This window comes from Nothobranchius furzeri, chromosome 6 (genome assembly GCF_043380555.1).
Source record: "Nothobranchius furzeri strain GRZ-AD chromosome 6, NfurGRZ-RIMD1, whole genome shotgun sequence".
Taxonomy (NCBI): domain Eukaryota; kingdom Metazoa; phylum Chordata; class Actinopteri; order Cyprinodontiformes; family Nothobranchiidae; genus Nothobranchius; species Nothobranchius furzeri.
In genome coordinates, this window is record NC_091746.1 from 61071296 (window position 1) to 61090807 (window position 19512).

The 19512-nt window shown below is 42.1% G+C and overlaps 1 protein-coding gene across 2 annotated transcripts in view; it reads left to right on the top strand.

Moving 5' to 3' along the window:
• The first annotated feature begins 2225 nt into the window (after nt 1-2225).
• col27a1a (collagen, type XXVII, alpha 1a) overlaps nt 2226-19512 on the top strand; it is an 81390-nt gene continuing 64103 nt past the window's right edge. For both annotated transcript variants that reach the window (XM_015943008.3, XM_070552798.1), the window contains exons 1-4: nt 2226-2506; nt 8958-9028; nt 12469-13967; nt 16262-16315. In XM_015943008.3, coding sequence (XP_015798494.3) covers nt 2454-2506; nt 8958-9028; nt 12469-13967; nt 16262-16315 — 1677 coding nt within the window. In that variant the 5' untranslated portion in view covers nt 2226-2453. The remainder of the gene's footprint in view (nt 2507-8957; nt 9029-12468; nt 13968-16261; nt 16316-19512) is intronic.

Genomic DNA, 19512 nt, shown 5'->3' on the forward strand with positions numbered 1-19512 from the left:
ACAAAAACAGCGGAGTTCGCGCTGCGCGGCGGCCGCAACAGCCACGCTGGTGAGGCGCGTCACCGGGAGACAAAACAGGTGATGCGCTCCGCTCCACTGCAGCGAAACGCATCAGGCACAAATAAAAGACAGAAAACATAAAACGAAATGAGCTGACATGAACGATAGAGTGTTAAATGTGTCTTTGAGGTGGCGACACCTAATTTGATAATGTTACTGTGGCCATGTTCAGGACACAGATGTCTGGAGTGCATCAACGATCAGAGCGTTGCATGCACAAGCTGGTTAAGGTTAGGATGGGGGTGAGGGGAAGGTTAAATTGCAAGAGGGTAAAGGTCACAATTCTGTCAAATGTCCGTTTTACGGCGGGCGTCAGATACCGGCGCTCTGGCACAGTGCGTCCCCTCCCAACGCACAGTTGCATGTCACCTGCTGTCTTTTCCGGGACTGCATCTTGTCGGTCATTATCACGTGACAGCGATTAGTCTATGAAAGTCATAAAAAGTCACTACAGAGCCGTGGAGTCGACTAGTTGATACAACCCCTACCTCACAGGACATCTGTTTCATAGTAGATTCTACATTTTGAATGTCTATGTGCTTCTGTCTTTTTGTTAGATACGTTTAAAGAAGTTGAATTAAATGCTGTCTTTGCTCTTCTTTTGCCTCTCAGTGTTTGACAACAAATTGAAGAAAATTCCTTTCACATTTACTTAATATTTAGCATATTTTGTTGCTAGCGGGTCTTACAGATTTTGCTGAAGTATCCAGTGGCATAGTTCTCTGTCCACCATGGTTTCCATTTAGTTTTTCGAAATATTCTCAGCTTTTGTTTTGAACAGTTTTTGTTTGGAGCCAAGATTATGAACTGCTTGAGCCCTTTGTTTTCATTGAATCTCTCCTTGTAGCTTTACATCACAGTTCAGTTTGTAACAATCGTTCAAATTGTTAACAAATGTTCTTCTGAGCACCACTAGATTTATCTTGAATATCACCAGTGGTACTGGTACCACAGTTCAAAGGTCATGGTACCAATTTTTCTGCAAAAACTCCCATTCCCTGTCTAGTTGATGGTGGCTGGTCCATTTAGATGGTCATAAATGAATGATAAATATCCTAATTGGACCTGCCCTGATGAGGCAAAGACCTACACTTGAGACAAGACAGGAAAAGTTCATGTGAGGCCAAACATCATGGCAACAAAGGGATGATCTGCAAATAACTGAGAAAACCGAGTGTGTATTCAGAGACAGCTGATCACTGAAGAGAGAACCAGGTGAGATGGTGAGTGAACTAGGAGTGTGTGCATGAAGAAGAAGCAGGACATTTGAAGGAGAAATAAACAACAAATTTCACAGAAAATTAATGAACTCTTAGTACAGCAAGAAGTCAAGAGCTACATGAAAATAAACAAATGGCAAAGTAAAGGCATGAAAAAAGAAAAAAAAAGAATAGCATCCACAAAGGAGCAGTTTACACAATACTAGCAGTCACCTTCAACATAATTGTTGTAGTTTATTTATTTCTTTTTTGCAGAATGTAACTCAGGTTTTTATCAAATGTATATTAAAGTAAATGTATTTTTTCCTACCATGGAGGTGATGTGACAATTTCCCAGCAAATACTACATTTCTCAAAGATGATAGTGGTGTATAAACTTTCCAAACTGTATTTTAACTTTAATATTTCATTTAACGAGCATTGAGTGAATTTCTTTTTGACATTGTGTTTTATCACTTTCAACTGTGTTTTAAATGAGGTTTTATCCCATTGCAGACCATTGCTTTCATTGGGTTTTTATTGGTTGTATTTAATATTTATTGTATCACTTACTTTTTAGAGTGCAGCACTGGGATGATGATGATGATGATGATGATGATTTAGAAAAATAGCAGATATTTTATATGAGTAGTAAACATTATTTTTATGCTTCAGCCACGTTGCTTCCTCCGTGTGGGGGTTAACTGGAGTTTGGGGTAAATCCATGTGGCCACCCCCTGGAGAAGAGGGGGGTGTAGTTGCTCCGTACAACCGCTGGGTGTGTAACTTGACACCTGGCTGCGCGGGTGCATTTGCCATCGTTTTACCCCCTGAAAGCCCATTTAAAAAGGAAAGAGACGCGTCCGGCGCTCCTGACTCCGTCCCCTCTCTCAGAATACGCCAGCTTTCTCTCCGGCTGCTCCGCCGCTCACTCAGGATCGGCATAAATGAATGAACCACACGGGATTATCAGCACACAGTCGCGCAGGGAAACGCTCTGTCAAAAAGGACAACCCGGGGGATTTTATGTTGGACCTGACAGGCGACTGAACATGATTTTTGGCCTCTGGAACGTCCCATCACCAACGGTGTCCAATGCGTAAAGCGGCCACCGGCGTTTTCTGCGCGCCTCGCAAAGGAGTCACGCTGTGATTAACGGATCAGGTTTTTGACTGGCAGGACAAATGAATACAAATGAATTTAGGCACCCGAAGGAGAGATTGCAGAACCTCTCATCTAGATACAAAGTAAGTACGATTTTCTTTTGTCTGTGTGAGATGGAGGAGGAGGAGAGTTAACATGGATGTTTACCTGGATGTGAAGGACCGACTGGCTGAGGTCCAGTTTAGCAGGAGGGATTTTCACACGAGATTTGACATTTTTATGCCAGTTTAAATTGGGTCTTTTTTGTTTGTTTGTTTTGTTTTGTTTTATTTTTAGTTACACTTGACCCAAACTTTTTAAAACAGGAAATAATTTAGTTTACAAAAAGAAAATATGACTGGACACAAAACTCTTTCTTTTTGTTGTTGGTTTGTTTACTTTAGTGGTAGGCTGACAGCTTTGTCAGTGTTTACTAATCTGACTAGACCAGCTAACAAAGGCAGCCTCTCAAACCTGTAATGCTTAATCATCAAACTCGCCTTGGCCGTTTGTAACATTTTTGGGATGTTTTTCTTTTACGCATTAGCCTCAAAAGATTGTTTTAATGAGAGTTTTAAATTAAATTATTAACAGCAGCTATGAGAACTTATACATGAAGTGGGACAAAATAATCCTAATTAAGGGTTGCCACTTTGATAGCCTACATAGATTATTATTTACTCAATGACTGCTGATAAATCCATTCAATTCATTCATTCATTCATTCATATCATCTAAACTGATTTTTTTCATGACGCATCATTCATCTGTTAGAGTTAGAGGACATCATGGGGTAACTTTATTCTGGTGATTTGATTGTCAGAGGACTAAATGGGAATTGAACCACTGCCCATTTAGTGCCTTTCATTTTTACGTTTGAGAGAATGTTGATCAAACGTCTTTGTCTGTTTGCTACAAAATCTCCATCTTTGCCAGTTTGGCCATGGTTCATTTCCTACCTGTCCAGAGATCAGCAGCAGGTAGAGTCGTTCCCTTCACGACCATATGGTGTCCGCCTTTATGTCTGGGTCTTGATCTGTCACAGCTAATGATTTTTGTGGGATGTGTTGAAACATTTTGGCCTTGTTATACAAAAACTGGCACAAAATATAACATTTTGAGAAGTGGTTGTAACAAAAGTAGCCCAACTGGCACACTCTGAGGTCTTGCTATTATTCTTGATTCTTTTTTTTTCCCCAGCCGCCTGCATCTGCAGACGGCTGTGCTTCATTTACAAGACTAATGTAGATCATTTCAGAAATCAGTCATCACACGCAGGACGGATGATGGACATGAGAGAGCAACGCTGGCGTGCACGCTCACCTCATGGGCATTCATTAGTGGCAGCTCATCCGTAGGGATTTTCCGCTGTGTGTGTGTGTTCAAGAGGTAGTTTCTCCTTTGGGAAACTTTTGCAGGGATTCAGTGAGTAGTCTAAACATGTGAACAGAAATGGAAACACTGGTCTTTCTGTGTGCATCTCTACCCCCAATCCTAACAACTCACCCTTTAACTGTGTTAGGTGTGTGTGTGTGTGTGTGTGTGTGTGTGTGTGTGTGTGTGTGTGTGTGTGTGTGTGTGTGTGTGTGTGTGTGTGTGTGTGTGTGTGTGTGTGTGTGTGTGTGTGTGTGTGTGTGTGTGTGTGTGTGTGTGTGTGTGTGTGTGTGTGTGTGTGTGTGTGTGTTACTACGGCAATAGCAGTAAAACTGTTTCAGTTTTTAAAGAAGAGCATTTCCCTCATGTATTCTCCAGTCTCTTGCTCAATTCAGAATTTATTGCGCTTTTGAATAATTTCTGTCAAATCATCAGATGACAAGATGAAAGATAGAAGCAGACAAAACAATATTTTTTCCACATCTGCTTTTAAAATGTGAGTTCAGAGGCTCACAGCTTCAAATCTACAGTCTGCTTGACTGGAGATCTAAGGAGGAGCAATTGTTCCTCCAGCCTGCCTTTTGTCCACTCAGCATTGAGCAGAATTCCCTCAGGGAGTCCCATCATGGCTCACAGTAAGACAAACCAGAGCAGTCTGAACCTACAGATGTCAGCCCTTCTGATTTAAATGTGCAGCCTTTAAAAACTCCTACCTGTCATGTTCACTTCTAAATCAAACCATAGAAAATCTAAACAAGCTACTGAGAACTTTAAACGGTGAAAGCCAAAGCAAACAGGGCTGTTTCCTGGTAGACTCGTTCCACTTTCCACAGATGCAAGCTGCCTGAGGAACACAACGAGAGCTGTCTCACTGCAGCAGTAACCGAGGCATTCATGACTCATTTTCAGAGCAGATTTCTTGTCTGTTGATAATGCTCTGAATCAGACGGTAATCACCTTGGAGTCTGGGACATACACACAAACACATCTGTGCAACCGCAGTCAGCTGTGTGTGAGGATGAGAGAGGGGATCAGACACCACGAACTTACACTCCGATGCTACTTAATGCTGTGTCCTCTAATGTTTCGTCATATTCTGTTGAAGATAGCAGGTTAATATGTTGATGCAACATTTTCTGTCTTTCCCTTTTTCTGTGTTTGCCTGCCCCTCTGTTGGCTTCCAGCCACAGCTGCTATACACATTTCCTCCTCCAGTGTGTATTAAACCACGTGTGTCTGGAAGACCTCCAGCAATAAACAGTAGCTCCCCTGCCTGTCATCAGATCTCCAACCCATGTGTACCCCCCCCCCCCCCCCCCCAAATCCATCCATACATGCCAGTGGATTTCTTTAAATTCTGCTGCAGACCTGGATGAGCTGAAGGTGTTGAGGGACATCTTTTTGCTCAGTGTGTGAAAGCATGTTGGTTTTGGAAGTAGAATTTTGGGATAAGTACGGCACGGTATTTTCATCTCACAAACCACCACTTGTGGCTGTGTGTGTGTGTGTGTGTGTGTGTGTGTGTGTGTGTGTGTGTGTGTGTGTGTGTGTGTGTGTGTGTGTGTGTGTGTGTGTGGTGCTCTAAGTGCTTTTGCAGAATCCATCTTCTTGTTGTGCTCGCATTTGTTTTTTCTAGTGAGGGTTATGCTACAACAGTTTAAAGTTATAATAGTACTATGGTCAATATAATACATATTGATGAAGTTCTTTGTTGTAAATCCATCTCACACGAATTGATTTCAGCTGTTTTATTCTTGACATTTTCAGTACCTTCTAGAATGAGTCGTTTCAGGGCTCTGTCACTTTAAGAAAACAAGCTGGAGCTGGCCACGCCCACTCTCTTCCATTCAGGCAGCTTTAAGGTTGGTTTATGCTTGACGCGTCCGCGAGGTCCGCACAGCTCCGCGCGGAAAAGTTGCGTCATTTTGCGTCATTTTAACAACCACGCCCCTCCACCGCGTCTCCGCACGGCCCAAGATTTCCGCAACGCGCACCTCGGAAAATTTCTAACCACGCGGACGGTCGGACGCGGAAAAACATGGCGGACCGGCACGGCAGAGGTTCGTAAATACAGACATTTGTATGATTCAGCTCTCAGAGATCACCGTGATCAACATGTTGTTAATAATTCTTGGAGAGAAATAGCTCGCACTGTCGGAAAAGACGAGAACGCTGTTAAAAATGCTGAAATACCATGTTGTAAACAGTGATTTCTACTTCTACTATGGTGTAGTGTTGGATGCATGCTGTAGAGCTCCATGCTGCCCCCTACAGTTTGGGAGAATATTGTCTCACCGCAGAGACGAGCCGCACAAACCATAAACGCTGCGAGTTGTGAAGCGCGTTCCAGCCGCGAGCCGCATCACCGCGCGGAAAGTGAATGCGTCAAGCATAAACCAAGCTTTAAGCTGAGAAGCTTTGATATGAGGGAGGGGATCAGAGTAGAGCCGCTGCTCCTCCAGCAGCATCTCTTGCACATTAGAGGTAGTCCTATCCTGTTCATCACAAATGGTGAATTTTTGAAACAGCTTGTTTTAGGCACATAATTCCTAAAACCAAACACTGACATAAAACTAGTGGGGGTTTATTTTTACGTTTTGAGTGTTTTTAGAGGCATTAGAGACCCTAATCGCAGCACAAAAGGATGCAAAAGGTAAGTTTAATATGTCCCCTTCAAGATTTTTTTTCTGTAAATATATGTCACAGATTTCCAGTGATTGATTTCATCGGAACAGCAAGAGTTTATGGTATCCAGAATTTCTAATTAAAGCGAGTAAAACTTAGACTATTAAACAAGTCAGGAGAGGAGAAATTTGATGCTCAAGTGAAAGATTGAGATTTCTATACTCTGGTAATAGCAGGGCTGACTCAGGAATTAGGAGTTTACCCGTGTAAATTGTGGGTTGCCTGGTATAAAACCAGGTTCCATCCAGGTCAGTTGTTCTGTCTTTGAGCACGACACTTCACCCTCCTTGCCTGCTGATGGTGATTGGAGAGATCAGTAGTAGTTGTGTGGCAGCCTTACTTCTGTCAGCGTACTCTAGGGCTTCAGAGTCTACAAAAGTATCTCATCAAGGTCAAGGTCACATTTATTTCTAAAGCACACTTATTATTGCTTCCGCAACCCAAAGTGCTGTACAACACAGGAGATAAAACTGCAAACAAGTATAACTAAAAACCATAAAACCATAAAAATCAGCAATTTAGGATAAAAACAGCATTTCATCACACAATAAAATCAATAAAAAATGAGAAAGACTGACAGTGACAAAATAAAATCATCCTACATAGAAGCCAGGTTGAATACATGAGTTTTGAGCAAGGACTTAAAGACATCCAGACTTTGTGAGGTCCTGATCTGCAGAGGAAGACTGTTCCAGAGTGTAGGACCGGCCACAGAAAATGCCCTATCTCCGCTCGTCTTTAGGCGAGCCTTTGGAACTGACAATAAAAACTGTGAACCCAACCGCAAACTCCTGGCAGGAGTGTAGGGTGACAACAAATCATCTATGTAAGGAGGGGCCAGACCATAAAATGATTTATAAACAAAAAGCAACTATTTTAACTGAATCATGTAATGCACTGGCAGCCAGTGAAGGGAAGCAAGCACTGGAGAGATGTGAGCATGCTTCCTTGTACCTGTTAAAAGGCGGGCTGCTGCATTTTGAACCAGTTGCAAGCGGTTTAAGGAGGAATGCCCTAATCCATAGTACAGGGAATTGCAGTAATCTAGTCGGCAGGAGACAAAGAGATGAATAACATGTTCAAAGACAGTTTCCGGCAAATAGCACTAAACCATTGCAAGTTGCCTCAAGTGATAAAAACCAGACTGGACCACTGCACTTATCTGTCTGTCCAATTTAAACGAACATCCATAAAAAAAACAGGTTTTTCACATAAGGCTTTACAAAATCTGAAAGGGAACCAAGTGGGCTCACCGCACCCTTCAACAGGTCTCCACTGCCAAAACTAAAATCTCTGTCTTCAGGTCATTCAATTTCATGAAATTAGACCAGAAGTGATACATATGCAGTTCCCCCCTCATCTGCTAGGAGCTGGCTCCAGAAGGAGCATGTTCCCAATGACTCCCATGTTACAAATACCAACTTCACAGCACAAATGTTTACAGCCTGGTAACAAAAATTTAATACGTCTGGTTTACTATCACAACAATTTTAAAGGGGGTGAATGTTTTTGTAACTCGTCCATTTAGATATAATTAAAGCTTGAAACAATGAATACATAAGGGCACACGTCTATTTGATTGACAGATCAGCTGTCAGCGCTAGTGCTAGCAGCTGCTTGCTCAGCCTCTGCCTCACATTGAAAGTGTTACAGCCGGGCAGGCAGCAGAATCGCTCAACCACAGATTTCTGGATGAAAACTCCCTTGTACCTCAGTTAGCTTTGATTAGCTCCGGGTTAGCTCTGTTAGCTCGTAGCTACATCAGCTCAGAATTTGATGGGTGTCAATTATCTGCCCCCACCCTCACAGCCCTGCTCTCAGCTCCATTTTTGTGTTTTCTGGAAGTGACAAGACGTGTGTCACGGCCAAGATGGCAGTGATGGGTATCACCCATTGGGTTGATCTTATATGTACAGTCAATGTCCCTGAATAAAAGTTAAAACATACCTTGGATCATTTTTTCTATTCGGGTGTCCACTTTTGTTCATACTTTGCTGCTGCACCTTGAAATATTAGACCTCAAATCTGTTAAGTTATAACTTGATAACGTGATGCTGAGAGAAAGACATCATGATTGTGTGCTGGGGAGTAGTCTGAACTTTCAGCTCCACATCTCAACTTAAAATAAATCCTAAATGAGAAATTTAGACTTTTTCTGTTGTTCTATGTAAATCGACCCTTGTCCACTTTTATCTGTGTATGTGGGTGAGATACAGTGTGTATGGTGATGCCACAGCCCCAGTAAAGAGCCGGTTAATATGTAGACAAACATCAATGAACATCTTTTTTTTTTTTTGGTTTGTTTGTTTGTTTTACCACAACTGGTGATGTGGATTAAGCTTTTAATTTAAGACTTTAAGCAGCCAATTTAGAAATTCCTTACATGAATGTTAGGTTAAACCACACATTTAAAATCTAACAATACCTAGAGGTCTTTAGAGACTGATTACACAACTTCTGCCTCTGTCTAACACTGCCCTTTGTTTCTTCCATCAGGAGAGCCCTATTGCTCTGTACGGTGTTCTATTGTACTTGTTACCTGGGACTCACACAAGTACAGTCTGAAGGTAAGAAGTAACTTCCTTATTCATCATCATTCACATTTTCCCTTCTCTTCTACTGGCTGAAACATTTTAGGGGTGACCAGCCGAGCAGTTTTATTCTTTTCCAGTTTTGATCACAGTTTGATTGGGCCACTTGTTGCCATAACAACAGATGCTGAGTGAGCTAAACTGAATGAGCAAGGCAGCAATCAGATTATGAAGTGTGACTCAAAGCACACTCCTTTCTCACTTCAGCAAACTACAGGGTTTAGCTAACAAGATGTAAAAAGTTTTACATAAAAATGCAATTAAAGATTGTCCCTAACTAATTCATAAGAAATACATTTAATATTCTGTGACTTTATTATTTTTTAAAAGATAAAAGGAGAATAGTGTGACTTCTGCCTCAAACTCCTCTCAGCTTACGTAAATTATGTTGCAGTTCTGAAATGGAAACATAATTTAGGTTCTTCACTCATCTTTGAGATGTTGTTTGATTCAATTCAAATATTGGGAGGCAGCTTGTGATTTTCTGCACTGCTTTTTGCATCATGCCGCTGTTTGCCCCTTAGGAAAAGTCCTGATACACTCCAGTGAATCGGCGCTCGGACCCCTCCGGTTATTATGATTGAGACTGACAGGGCCCAGAGTTCAAACGGCCCATCAAACCAGCGATTCAGCACTGATCCACACATCTAAAAAACTAAACATACACAAAAAAAAGTCACTTCAGTTCCCTCAAAAATAAGATTTTTGTGGTTCTGATTGTAGTTAGTTTGTTGAGTAATCTTTTGGCCCCCTTCTTGATCTGTTTTGAAACACTTTCTTGTGAGCTAAACTGATTCTGAGGATCTGTTAAAAAGACCATCTGGACTTTAGTTCATTACTTTTTATCAACCAAAAGCCTCAACTTCTTTCAGAGTATAAAGTCAGTTTTTTTGTGTTTTGAGATATTCATTCAAAAGATTCTCAATATTCACCGCATGGTGGCCGATTTGGTAGCACTGTTGCACATTTGCATCCCAGCTGCAGCTCTTACGCGCTGAGTTTGAATGTTCTCCCCGTGCAGGAGTCGACATTAAAGTTAGGTTAATGCTGCTTTGGATAGAAATGTCTGCAAAGTCCCTAAAGAACGTGGTTTTTTTCTATTTAGGTTAATGCTATTTAGGTTAGTGGCATTATTGTGAAGCTGGGTGTTTAGTGAGCAAGTTGTGCAATATTAAATATTAACACTTTTTATTGCCTTTTACTTGTAGCTTGTGTTGTGGATTTTATTTTATTTTACTTTTCATAAAACATCGAACTCCTCCACTGATTGCCAATATGCTGAGCAAAAAGTAAAAATGTTATTTTTTAACTTAAGTGCACTTAAATCTTGGCATCCCCATTCATGGATCAGTCATAATGTTAAAAAAACACTTTTTCTGTTTTTTTATAGGTTTTTTAAATCCAAAACTAATTTTTAGGTGTCATTTCTTTGAGATCCATGCAGTATGGTGTTGAGAGAGTCTAAAGTTTATGAAACAGCTTGCTGTTGACCAGTACAGGCCAGCCAAAGAGGCATCCCTGGAGTGCAAACTGGTGACTTCATCTTCGACAGTGGATGAGATTACAGTGAGAAAAGCCTCTGACTTTCTGTTTGTCCTAGTTGGCTCAGAGCAAAGCTATGAACTCTGACCATGTGTTCATGAACACCCCCGCTCCTGCAGAGTGCTGTAAACCCACAGGGTTAAAACACAAAAACCCTGAATCACAGAATAAGATGGATTTGAATTAAGTCATTGGAAACATCAGAATATGTAAAGAAGATGTAATGCACACTCTGTTGCATTGCCAAGTCCTGTTCTTGGAAAAGAGACCACACAGAAAGGAAAACTGGCTGTGGTGCATCATACACCCAAACTAAATCTTGTTTCTAGTTTAAAAGTCCTGCTGAAGTTTTGAGGAAGCTGGAGTTTTCTAGACTTTTCGGAGCATGGAAGGGGCTGCAACTTAGCCAAGGGAGCTAGACCAAATTCTTGCTTTGCAAAGTTTGTTTATTCACATATATTTTCACGGATGGCTTGCCATGCTAGCTGCAACTCACTTTTCAATCATTTTTCAGAGTGCAAAAACTCTAGTGTTCTTTTTTTAATGGTTGTCAAATGTGTTTTCTACATGCACTCAGCATAACACAAATGATTTGTATTTTATAGAATAAAATTCCTAAATTTCATTTTCAAAGTCTGAATTCTAAAACTATTACAAAGCAGGCCTTGTAGTGTAAAAAGATGAGCACTTCATTGAAAATCAGCCTGTGGTTAACCAGTGCAGAAGATAGAACATCCCAAATGCATGTCCCCATTAGACAAGGACCAGTGACCACAGGTCAAAATGGGCCAAAAGACAATGATGTTTATGAGAGGCCCATAGGTCAGAGGTCATCGAGTGGAAAAAAGCTGGAATCACTGAGACTGAATACTGAACTGAGCCGGTAGATGATGCTGTCACTTGTTACAACTGGATTGTTCTAAAAATTTTAAATGCCTTCAAAACACAAACTGTACCGTGTAAAATTTGAACTATTCGTTTCAAAAATACAGATTCTATACTACAGACTAAAGCTGCATGCAGATAGAAAAGGGCGAAATGCTTTTTCTCAATAAGCTTAAAGACTTTTCCAAAGAAGGAGATGAATTCAGTCAACCTAAATATATTCATGTATGCTATATATTCACTATGCTTTGATGTGGTTGTCAAATACCAAAAGTTTTAACTGGCTTGCTTGTTAAATGTGTTGAAAACAGGGTGCGATTGTGCGCGGTGGTTAACATGGTATGGACTAAAAACACAGACAGTGCAACACATTTTAATTTAGGGGGCTTGAAGGCCTTTCAGGTAATAAACACGCACATTTAAACTTTATTACATAAACTGAGTCTAAAAACAGGAAAATCATTTTGAGAAATGTCACCTTTTACAGTTGAAGATGCTACAACTTCTTTGCAGCCCTTCCTTACTCTAAGGCCATTTCACTGAGAAACTGTTTTCTACTTGTTATTTTTTTTAAATATGATTGGTCACTCTGGAGTTTAACATGCTAGCTAAACATGAAAATAGTCTTCTACCCCTTTTTCTGGCCTTTGTCGCAGGTACAAAATAGATGAAGAAATCCAGTGACATTTGCATGTCATAATATCAAATTAGCTTTCAAGGACTCACCCATCTTGGCTCACAGCAGGCAAGGCTGCTGTTGATTTAGCATCCAACAAACAGCAGAGTATGTTTCGGCTAGTAGAAGCTAATCGTTAGCATTAGCAACTCAACAACATGGCAGAACTACTTTAGGCTTGTGTAAGTAGTGGAGATGAAACATCAACGTTGCAGAGCAAACAGAGTCATTTGTAATATGCAGTATGAAGCTACAGGGGTAAAGCAGGCCTGTGATTATTTGCATATCTAACACCACCCTTTCTTCTTTCCAGATGTCGACATCCTTCAGAAGTTGGGGCTTAAGGGAGAGAAGCCTTCGCGCTCCGTTCCAACAGGGGTCATTCCGTTCAGATCGGGGATTATCCTCACCCAACGGGCGCACATTGAGTCTCCGTTGGGCTCAATCCTTCCAGCGGCCATCTGGCCCAAATTGGCACTGGTCCTGAGTGTACGGTCACACCGTGTGAACAGCGCTTTCCTCTTCACTGTGCTTTCAGGCAACAAGAAACTTCTTCTTGGTCTGCAGCTTTTGCCGGGCAGTCTTGTACTACACACGGGACCAAACACCTCAGTAGCGCTGCCCTATGAGCCTCATGATGGTCAGTGGCACCAACTGGCAGTAGGAATCAATGAACAGAGAGTGACTCTATATGCCTCCTGCGGAGAGCAGAAAGTTCAGGCAGACTTTGGGTGGGACACTGAGGAGGGACTAGCTCCAGAGCTCCAAGGCTCCTTTCTGCTGGGGCGGACAAGCCAGCAGCATGCATCAGCATACTTTGAAGGAGCTATTTGCCAGTTAGATTTGGTCCCTTCTGCACAGGCAGCTCATAACTACTGCAAGTACATAAAGAAACAGTGCAGGGAAGCTGACACATACAGGCCTAACCTTTCACCTTTACTCCCTATTCTACCAAGAGCAACAAACATCACAGCTACTGCTGCCACTCCGAAGCGTGGTGGTCTAGAAACATCCAGAAAGTCGACAGGGTTGAGCCTTGCCAAAAGTGTTGCTGCTGCTGCGTCAGCTGTCAGATATGTGGCCTCGCCCAGAACAATAAAACCAAATCAGAGGACTACCCCCACTCCCCTGCTGGTCACAGCAATGCCAGTCACATCCCATTTTGGTTTGGTGGCCCCATCTCCTAAGACCAGGACAGAAACTGTAACGACACCACTCAGGACAGCAGCCTCACACACAAAATCACCAACCCCAAGACCAAAAGCTTCAAATCAGGAAACCCCCAAACCACCCAAACCCACTCCGCAGAAGAGCTCAAACAGCCCCAAAAAGACAACAGCAGGAACAGACAAGAAGAAACCTACTACTCCAGCCACTATCACAACAAAAAAACCAGAGACCAAATCTGTCTCTGTCCTGCGTGGCCAAGCTAAAGTCCTGAACAAACCACAACCCACAACATCCAAGAAAACACTCCCAAAACCTAAAGTTTCTCCGTCCAAAGCCACTCAGCCAAAATCCAAATCAATTCCTGTCAAAGTTGCTCCTTCTAAACCAACAAAAACCAAAGTTAGTTCCTCAAAATCAACAACTCCCAACCCTACAAACGGAAAATCGTTCAAACAAGCCTCTAAACTGACAATCAAGCCAACAAAGAAAACCAAAACTACAAAGGCTCCACGACCTACCAAGCCTTCATACAACACAGTTACACCACCTGCCACTGATGGCTTCCTGAGCTGGGAGGTGCCACCAACTCAGTTTTCAATGCTGGCGGGACCTGTGGGACAGAAAGGAGACAAAGGCCACTCGGTAAGAGCATCTGCTTTGCTTAAGTTGCTTACACCTTTGTACCAGTGCCACAAAATAAAGCAAATAAATCAAACTCTCTTTTGGACATTAATGGAAAGGTTAGGATTACCAGGTGTGGTTGAATGAAAAACATTTTAATGATTATTTCTGAATATCATCAGTCACTCTTGTTTTTTTTAATACAGGCTGATGATGAAAACAGTCTCCTACACCGTTCTCCTGCGTTAGCTTCTGATAGAAAATAGACAATGAAACTCCATTTGAATAGCATGACATCTCTACGTCACACTGTGAATTGGACTTACCCATATTGACCCACAACGGGGAAGGTTGTTGTTTTAGCATCCAGAATGAGCAGAGAATGTCTTTTTCAACAGAAGCTAACCGCTAGCATTAGCAACTCAAACACATGACTGAAGCTCCTCCAGGCTTGTTATACGTGGAGATAAAAACATCCATTTCCCCAAGCAAACAGTTAGTGGTAGAGTCGCGTTGCTTTTATCCAATCTTAGGCAAGATCTCTAAATTTCAGGAAATAGGACTAAATCCTTCCATTTGAAGCACAGCTCTGATGTCGCAAACTGGTCCTGCTGGGCCAGGGGTTGTGGGCTTTTTGTGCCCTGAGTTCCGCCTGCAAGGCATTCTTTTCTACTAGTGACCACTGCAAATGTATTGATTAAGCCGGTAATTCACACCTTTAACATGATCTCCACTCTCCTGCACATGAAGCAGTTCTTTCATGTTTTCACTTCTTTACTCATTCCTCTGTGTATCAAAGCACCCGAACCGATTGTAAAGTGTCATTTCTCACGCTTTGTCATCTCTTGACCAGATTCCTCTGTCTAACAGTTCTAGTCGAGGTCACGTGACCCCATTTCAAAGCGAGGTTCAGGGTCATAGAGGTCAGTAAACATTCAGCCTCCCAATCCAGTTGCAAGGTTAGGTAAAGCTTTTCGTGTCATCACTTTAGTGTCAACACAATTCCCCCCTTTTCAGAGTCAGTTATTTCTTCTCATTGGTTGATGTGAAATTCAAAAGAATGTTTTACTTTTGCATTGTTTCCGTTTGTAATTTGCTTTTGAAGCAAGCAGTGTACAGTGTGTTGAGGATAACCTCAATAACAATGGGCTGAGTTTTATGTGGTTGAGAAGCCAAGATTAGGCTGGCAGGAGGCTAACGGATGAAATTAACTCCATCAAAACCTAAAAAACTAGCAGGAAAACAAAAAAAAATCCATTGAGTTACAGAAATCCAAAGAACCCAAATAAGAATACATTGAAAAGCAAGACCAGTGTCTGTGAAATTTTCTTCTTGAAGATGGGCAGGTGTAAGTGGACCCTAACCCTCCAAACAAACAAACATGTTAAAGGAGAAAGACTGGAAAAGGAAGTGAATACACTGCCATCAGCTTCTGGAGGGTGATGAGCCCTGCTGCGGGCCTGATCCGACCCAGGTTTCAGCTCCTCCACCCCGCAGGGAATTAAAGACACACTGTGTGAAGATGGACAAATGTGTTGGTGTTGACAGGTCATAGAGCCCCACACACGCATCATTAGGGGTGGTCTCACCCTGGAGGCTCATCCTGAAAGAGAGTGTGAAAGTATTGACTGATTGTGATAACTTCTATTCTAAGATCTGTGAGTCGTGTTTGGAAATCGTGTTTTTGTCCTCTGAAGTTGACAGCTTTGGAAAATGAGATTAGGACAGAAAATTCTGAGACATCAAAAGCAGCATTTATTTGAGTTGCCCCCTTTTATCTTAACATCAAACTTCAATGGATCTTTAACAGTCTAGTAAAGATGCATCAATGAGTTTGACAATGAGCAGAGCGTTTTTAGGATATCAAGTGTTTTAAAACAAATGTAACTTCAAATCCAGAGCCCCTAAAGGGTGTTCTTGTCTGGCAAAAGAACCACAAGCTTTCTGTTTTTCCTCACTTCTACTTTTCCTCTTTTTGATTAAAAGAAAACGAATGAGCAGAAGCCAGATAAAGACATACAGAGTTATTCACTGGAGCAGGAAATGACCTGCTATTTCTAGTGTTTCTACAGTTTCCTGTCATGCAGGTTCGCTACCTCTTGATGGATAACTCTCATCACCTTCTGATGAAATTACTTCAGAGGGACAAGGTGTTACTTTTTACTCTTCAAACACAGAGTAGTCTATGTTTTATGGGAGTAATTTCAATGTGCAGACTCAAAAAAGATGTGCTTGTGGAAGATAGCTAGTGTATTAGCGAAGATAAATTGTGTAGTATACCACCATGCACCACTGAATGAGTTAAATTTCCCCAGGGACTACCAGGACCTCCAGGGAAACCAGGCCTACCAGGCAAGAGGGGTCCTCGGGTAAGTTTTCAAATGCTTTCTCAAAATGTAAAACACACAAATATTTAAACAGGTTTTTTCCAACTGTAAAAATGTTAACATTTTGTTTACAAAGTCTACGATTTTTTTTTAATTTGTTGCGTTGTTTCAGATGTATATTTTCCTGTGAGCCTTCATAGGAAATAGAAGCCAATGCACAAACTGAAAGTTCAAAAGCTACGTCTGTGTCAGCCAGCCTAGAAGCTTTAGATTGTTTTCTGCAAGGACCAGATTCCTACATCAGTTTAAATCCCTCCCATTAAGCCAGCTGACACACACACACACACACACGTACGCACACACTGCTCACAGACAAAGTTCTCTTATGCAGGCGGCTTGACCATATTCAGCACAAGGCTGCAAGTGCTGACCTCCCACCCCTAAGCATAAACAGGAAAGCTCATATAAAGGCAGCCTTTCAAAAGGCTGCCTGTGCCACAGGATGCCTAATAAAAGCACTGTAAACAGAACACATGGCTCCACTGGATGTTCTTATCCTGGCTGAGCTGTTGCAGCAGACCTCACCAACACTTCATAGAAACCCACTCAGAAGCAATGAACAGTGTCCTTTTCCAAGCCAGTTAAACATATATAGACTTATTCAGGGGGTCTTCTCTTCAGGAATCTCTTTTTGGGTTTGCATTTTGTCACATAAAAACTTAAGACTGTGTTATTGCATGTTTCTGATTGTCCATTAGCCTCTGCTTTGACCCAAACTGACTTATTTCCAGCAGCTTTTAGATAGATCATGATGACAATGTGTTTTGATGTCACCATAACTTCTTTTTAGTGCCACCACTGGGGTTTAGCTGTTTGTCTGCTGTGAATTATCTCATTGTTTGGAGGGTTTAACATAAAACTTGGGGGCATTATCAGGGGGAAAATTTTAAGTCTTACCTACAATATGTATTCTCATTCCGGTTAGTTGGCACTATGGAGTAATTTTCAGCTAGAACTAATGTAGAAAAGTTAAAGGTCTCATTTGTTAGTTTCTTTTTGTTTTAAAATGGGTTAGTGAACAATTTTCTGTGGAAAAATATGCTTTTGCATTCTAGTTTCAGGGGGTAGAAGTTTGTTGGAGTGTGTTGGCGTGTAACTACAGGATTATGAGATTTACACAGTACAGAGGATATCTAATGGCTGACAGTGAGGATCCAAACAGAACACCATACACAGTGAAATAAGATTTATTAAAATCCTTAAGTAGTGGAGGCAGGGAGATAAGAGCTGGTGGCTCAGGGAAATCACCCAAAGGCTGATCAGAGTGGTTGTTCAGGAGGATGGTCAGTGGACAGGCCAGGGTCAGAACCAGAAGACAACGAGCAGAGTAATCCAAAATGGGGCAGGAGTCAAGAGACAGGCCCAGGGTCAAAATCCAGGAATTATAGGTGGGCAAAGGTATCCAGATGGGGCGAGGCAAGTGGGGAGATCCAAGGAGCAAAAACGTGATCAGGAACAAGGAGTCAGGCTTGAGAAGAATGCAGGATATTTACTCACACAAGGCTTTCTATAATCTGGCAGGGAGTTGGTGGTTGGCTTGGGTATATATAGCAGGTGAAACAGGTGAGTAGCATGAGCTTGATTACTGGGAGTAGGTGTGGCAGATGACTCTAAGGAGAGCAGGCTGTGGTTGTCATGGAGATGAGGGCGGACAGAGCTGGATCATGACAATATGTCAGTGAATAAGACCTTTAAAGGGTAGCAAACACCCATTCCTCGAGTTATAAAATCTACAAGACGTGTAAAGAAAACCATGGTGAAGAGGACTGTTAAAGCTGCTACCAGTGGCTCATTATGGTCTCCATGGTAACCACCCAGCTGCGTCTCCCACTCCCTAAAAGCAAACTAAAGACTCTTTTAGAAAACAATGCAGCCAGTTTGCCACAACGCTGAGCCGGTTCAGGGAGCTTAAGGTTGTTTTTTTTAAGTGTTCAGACTGTGGCGGTAATGTGATGCAATCAGGTCCTTTTTTTTACAAAAGATTATGCGAGGGCGGAATATAGGGGGTATGGGGGCGGTCTCTGCACGGCCGCAGACTTCCGTTTATCTTGGACATAACTTGCTTTTTATTGTGATCAAGCTGTACTCGTTAACTTTTTTTGACAAAACGCTCCTAAAGGTTTCTGTCCTCCACAGCCCCCGTGAACTGCCTGGTGTTCTAAGCTCCAGCTCTAACGTAGAGAAGCTCCTGGAGCGCTGCATCGCTCCAGTTTATCATCTCAGCGGATTCTGTTAACAAAAGCAAACTTACTGCCCGTTTCACTTTCATTTTCAATATAGTTGCCAGCCGGAGGTTGGCAGTAACTTCCCACGTAATCACCACCCTCTGCTGCACCAAGGTGTAATATACATTCAAAAGTCTGACGTTGTGGCAATATTACTACCAAGCTTGGAGGAACAAATGCGACTAAATGTCCGCATCGCCACGCCTCCACGGTGCATTCATGAGGCACGTCGTGGCGGCAGCATTATGCTGATTTGCTGGCTTGGTGTGTCTTCTAAAAAGGGCTTAAAAATGTTTTTGCACCCCTGCTTCTCACTTTGGTGGAAATTTTCAGGTGCAACCCAGAAGCGGCACGCCGCACCGCTAAGGATTGAATTTGATTCTATTTCTGCCGCAAGCCACTTCTGGGACACAATAATTTCCACAGTTAACATAGGGCTAGACAGGAAATCACATACGCTTCCAGTGTAAAACTCCCAGTAATTTCCAAAATAAAAGACTCTTGTAGCAATGCAATTTCACATCTATTAAATCAATATAAGATGACCTAACTGCTTATTTACTCCCAGTATCATTCCAGAAGTGCAGAGGTGTGTTTTTTATGGCTTTAATCCTGGCAGTGGAGAGGAACAACATCATATACGACATCAAACAGCGATATCAAACATGATATCCTTCTTTTTGGTTTAATGGCGGATGACATTAACTCAAGGGATTTGGGGATCTTGCAAATTAAGTGAGGAGGATGGCGGATGTCTTGAGGGATTTTGTGAACACGCAAATCTACGGTAGAGGCAGCAGTAGCTCAATAGGTTGAGCGGGTTGTCCAGTAATCGGAAGGTTGCAGGTTCGATTCCGGCTCCAGACAGAGAATTCTGCTGTTGTGTCCTTGGGCAAGACACTTAACCCACCTTGCCTGCTGGTGGTGGTCGGAGGGACCGGTGGCGCCAGTGCT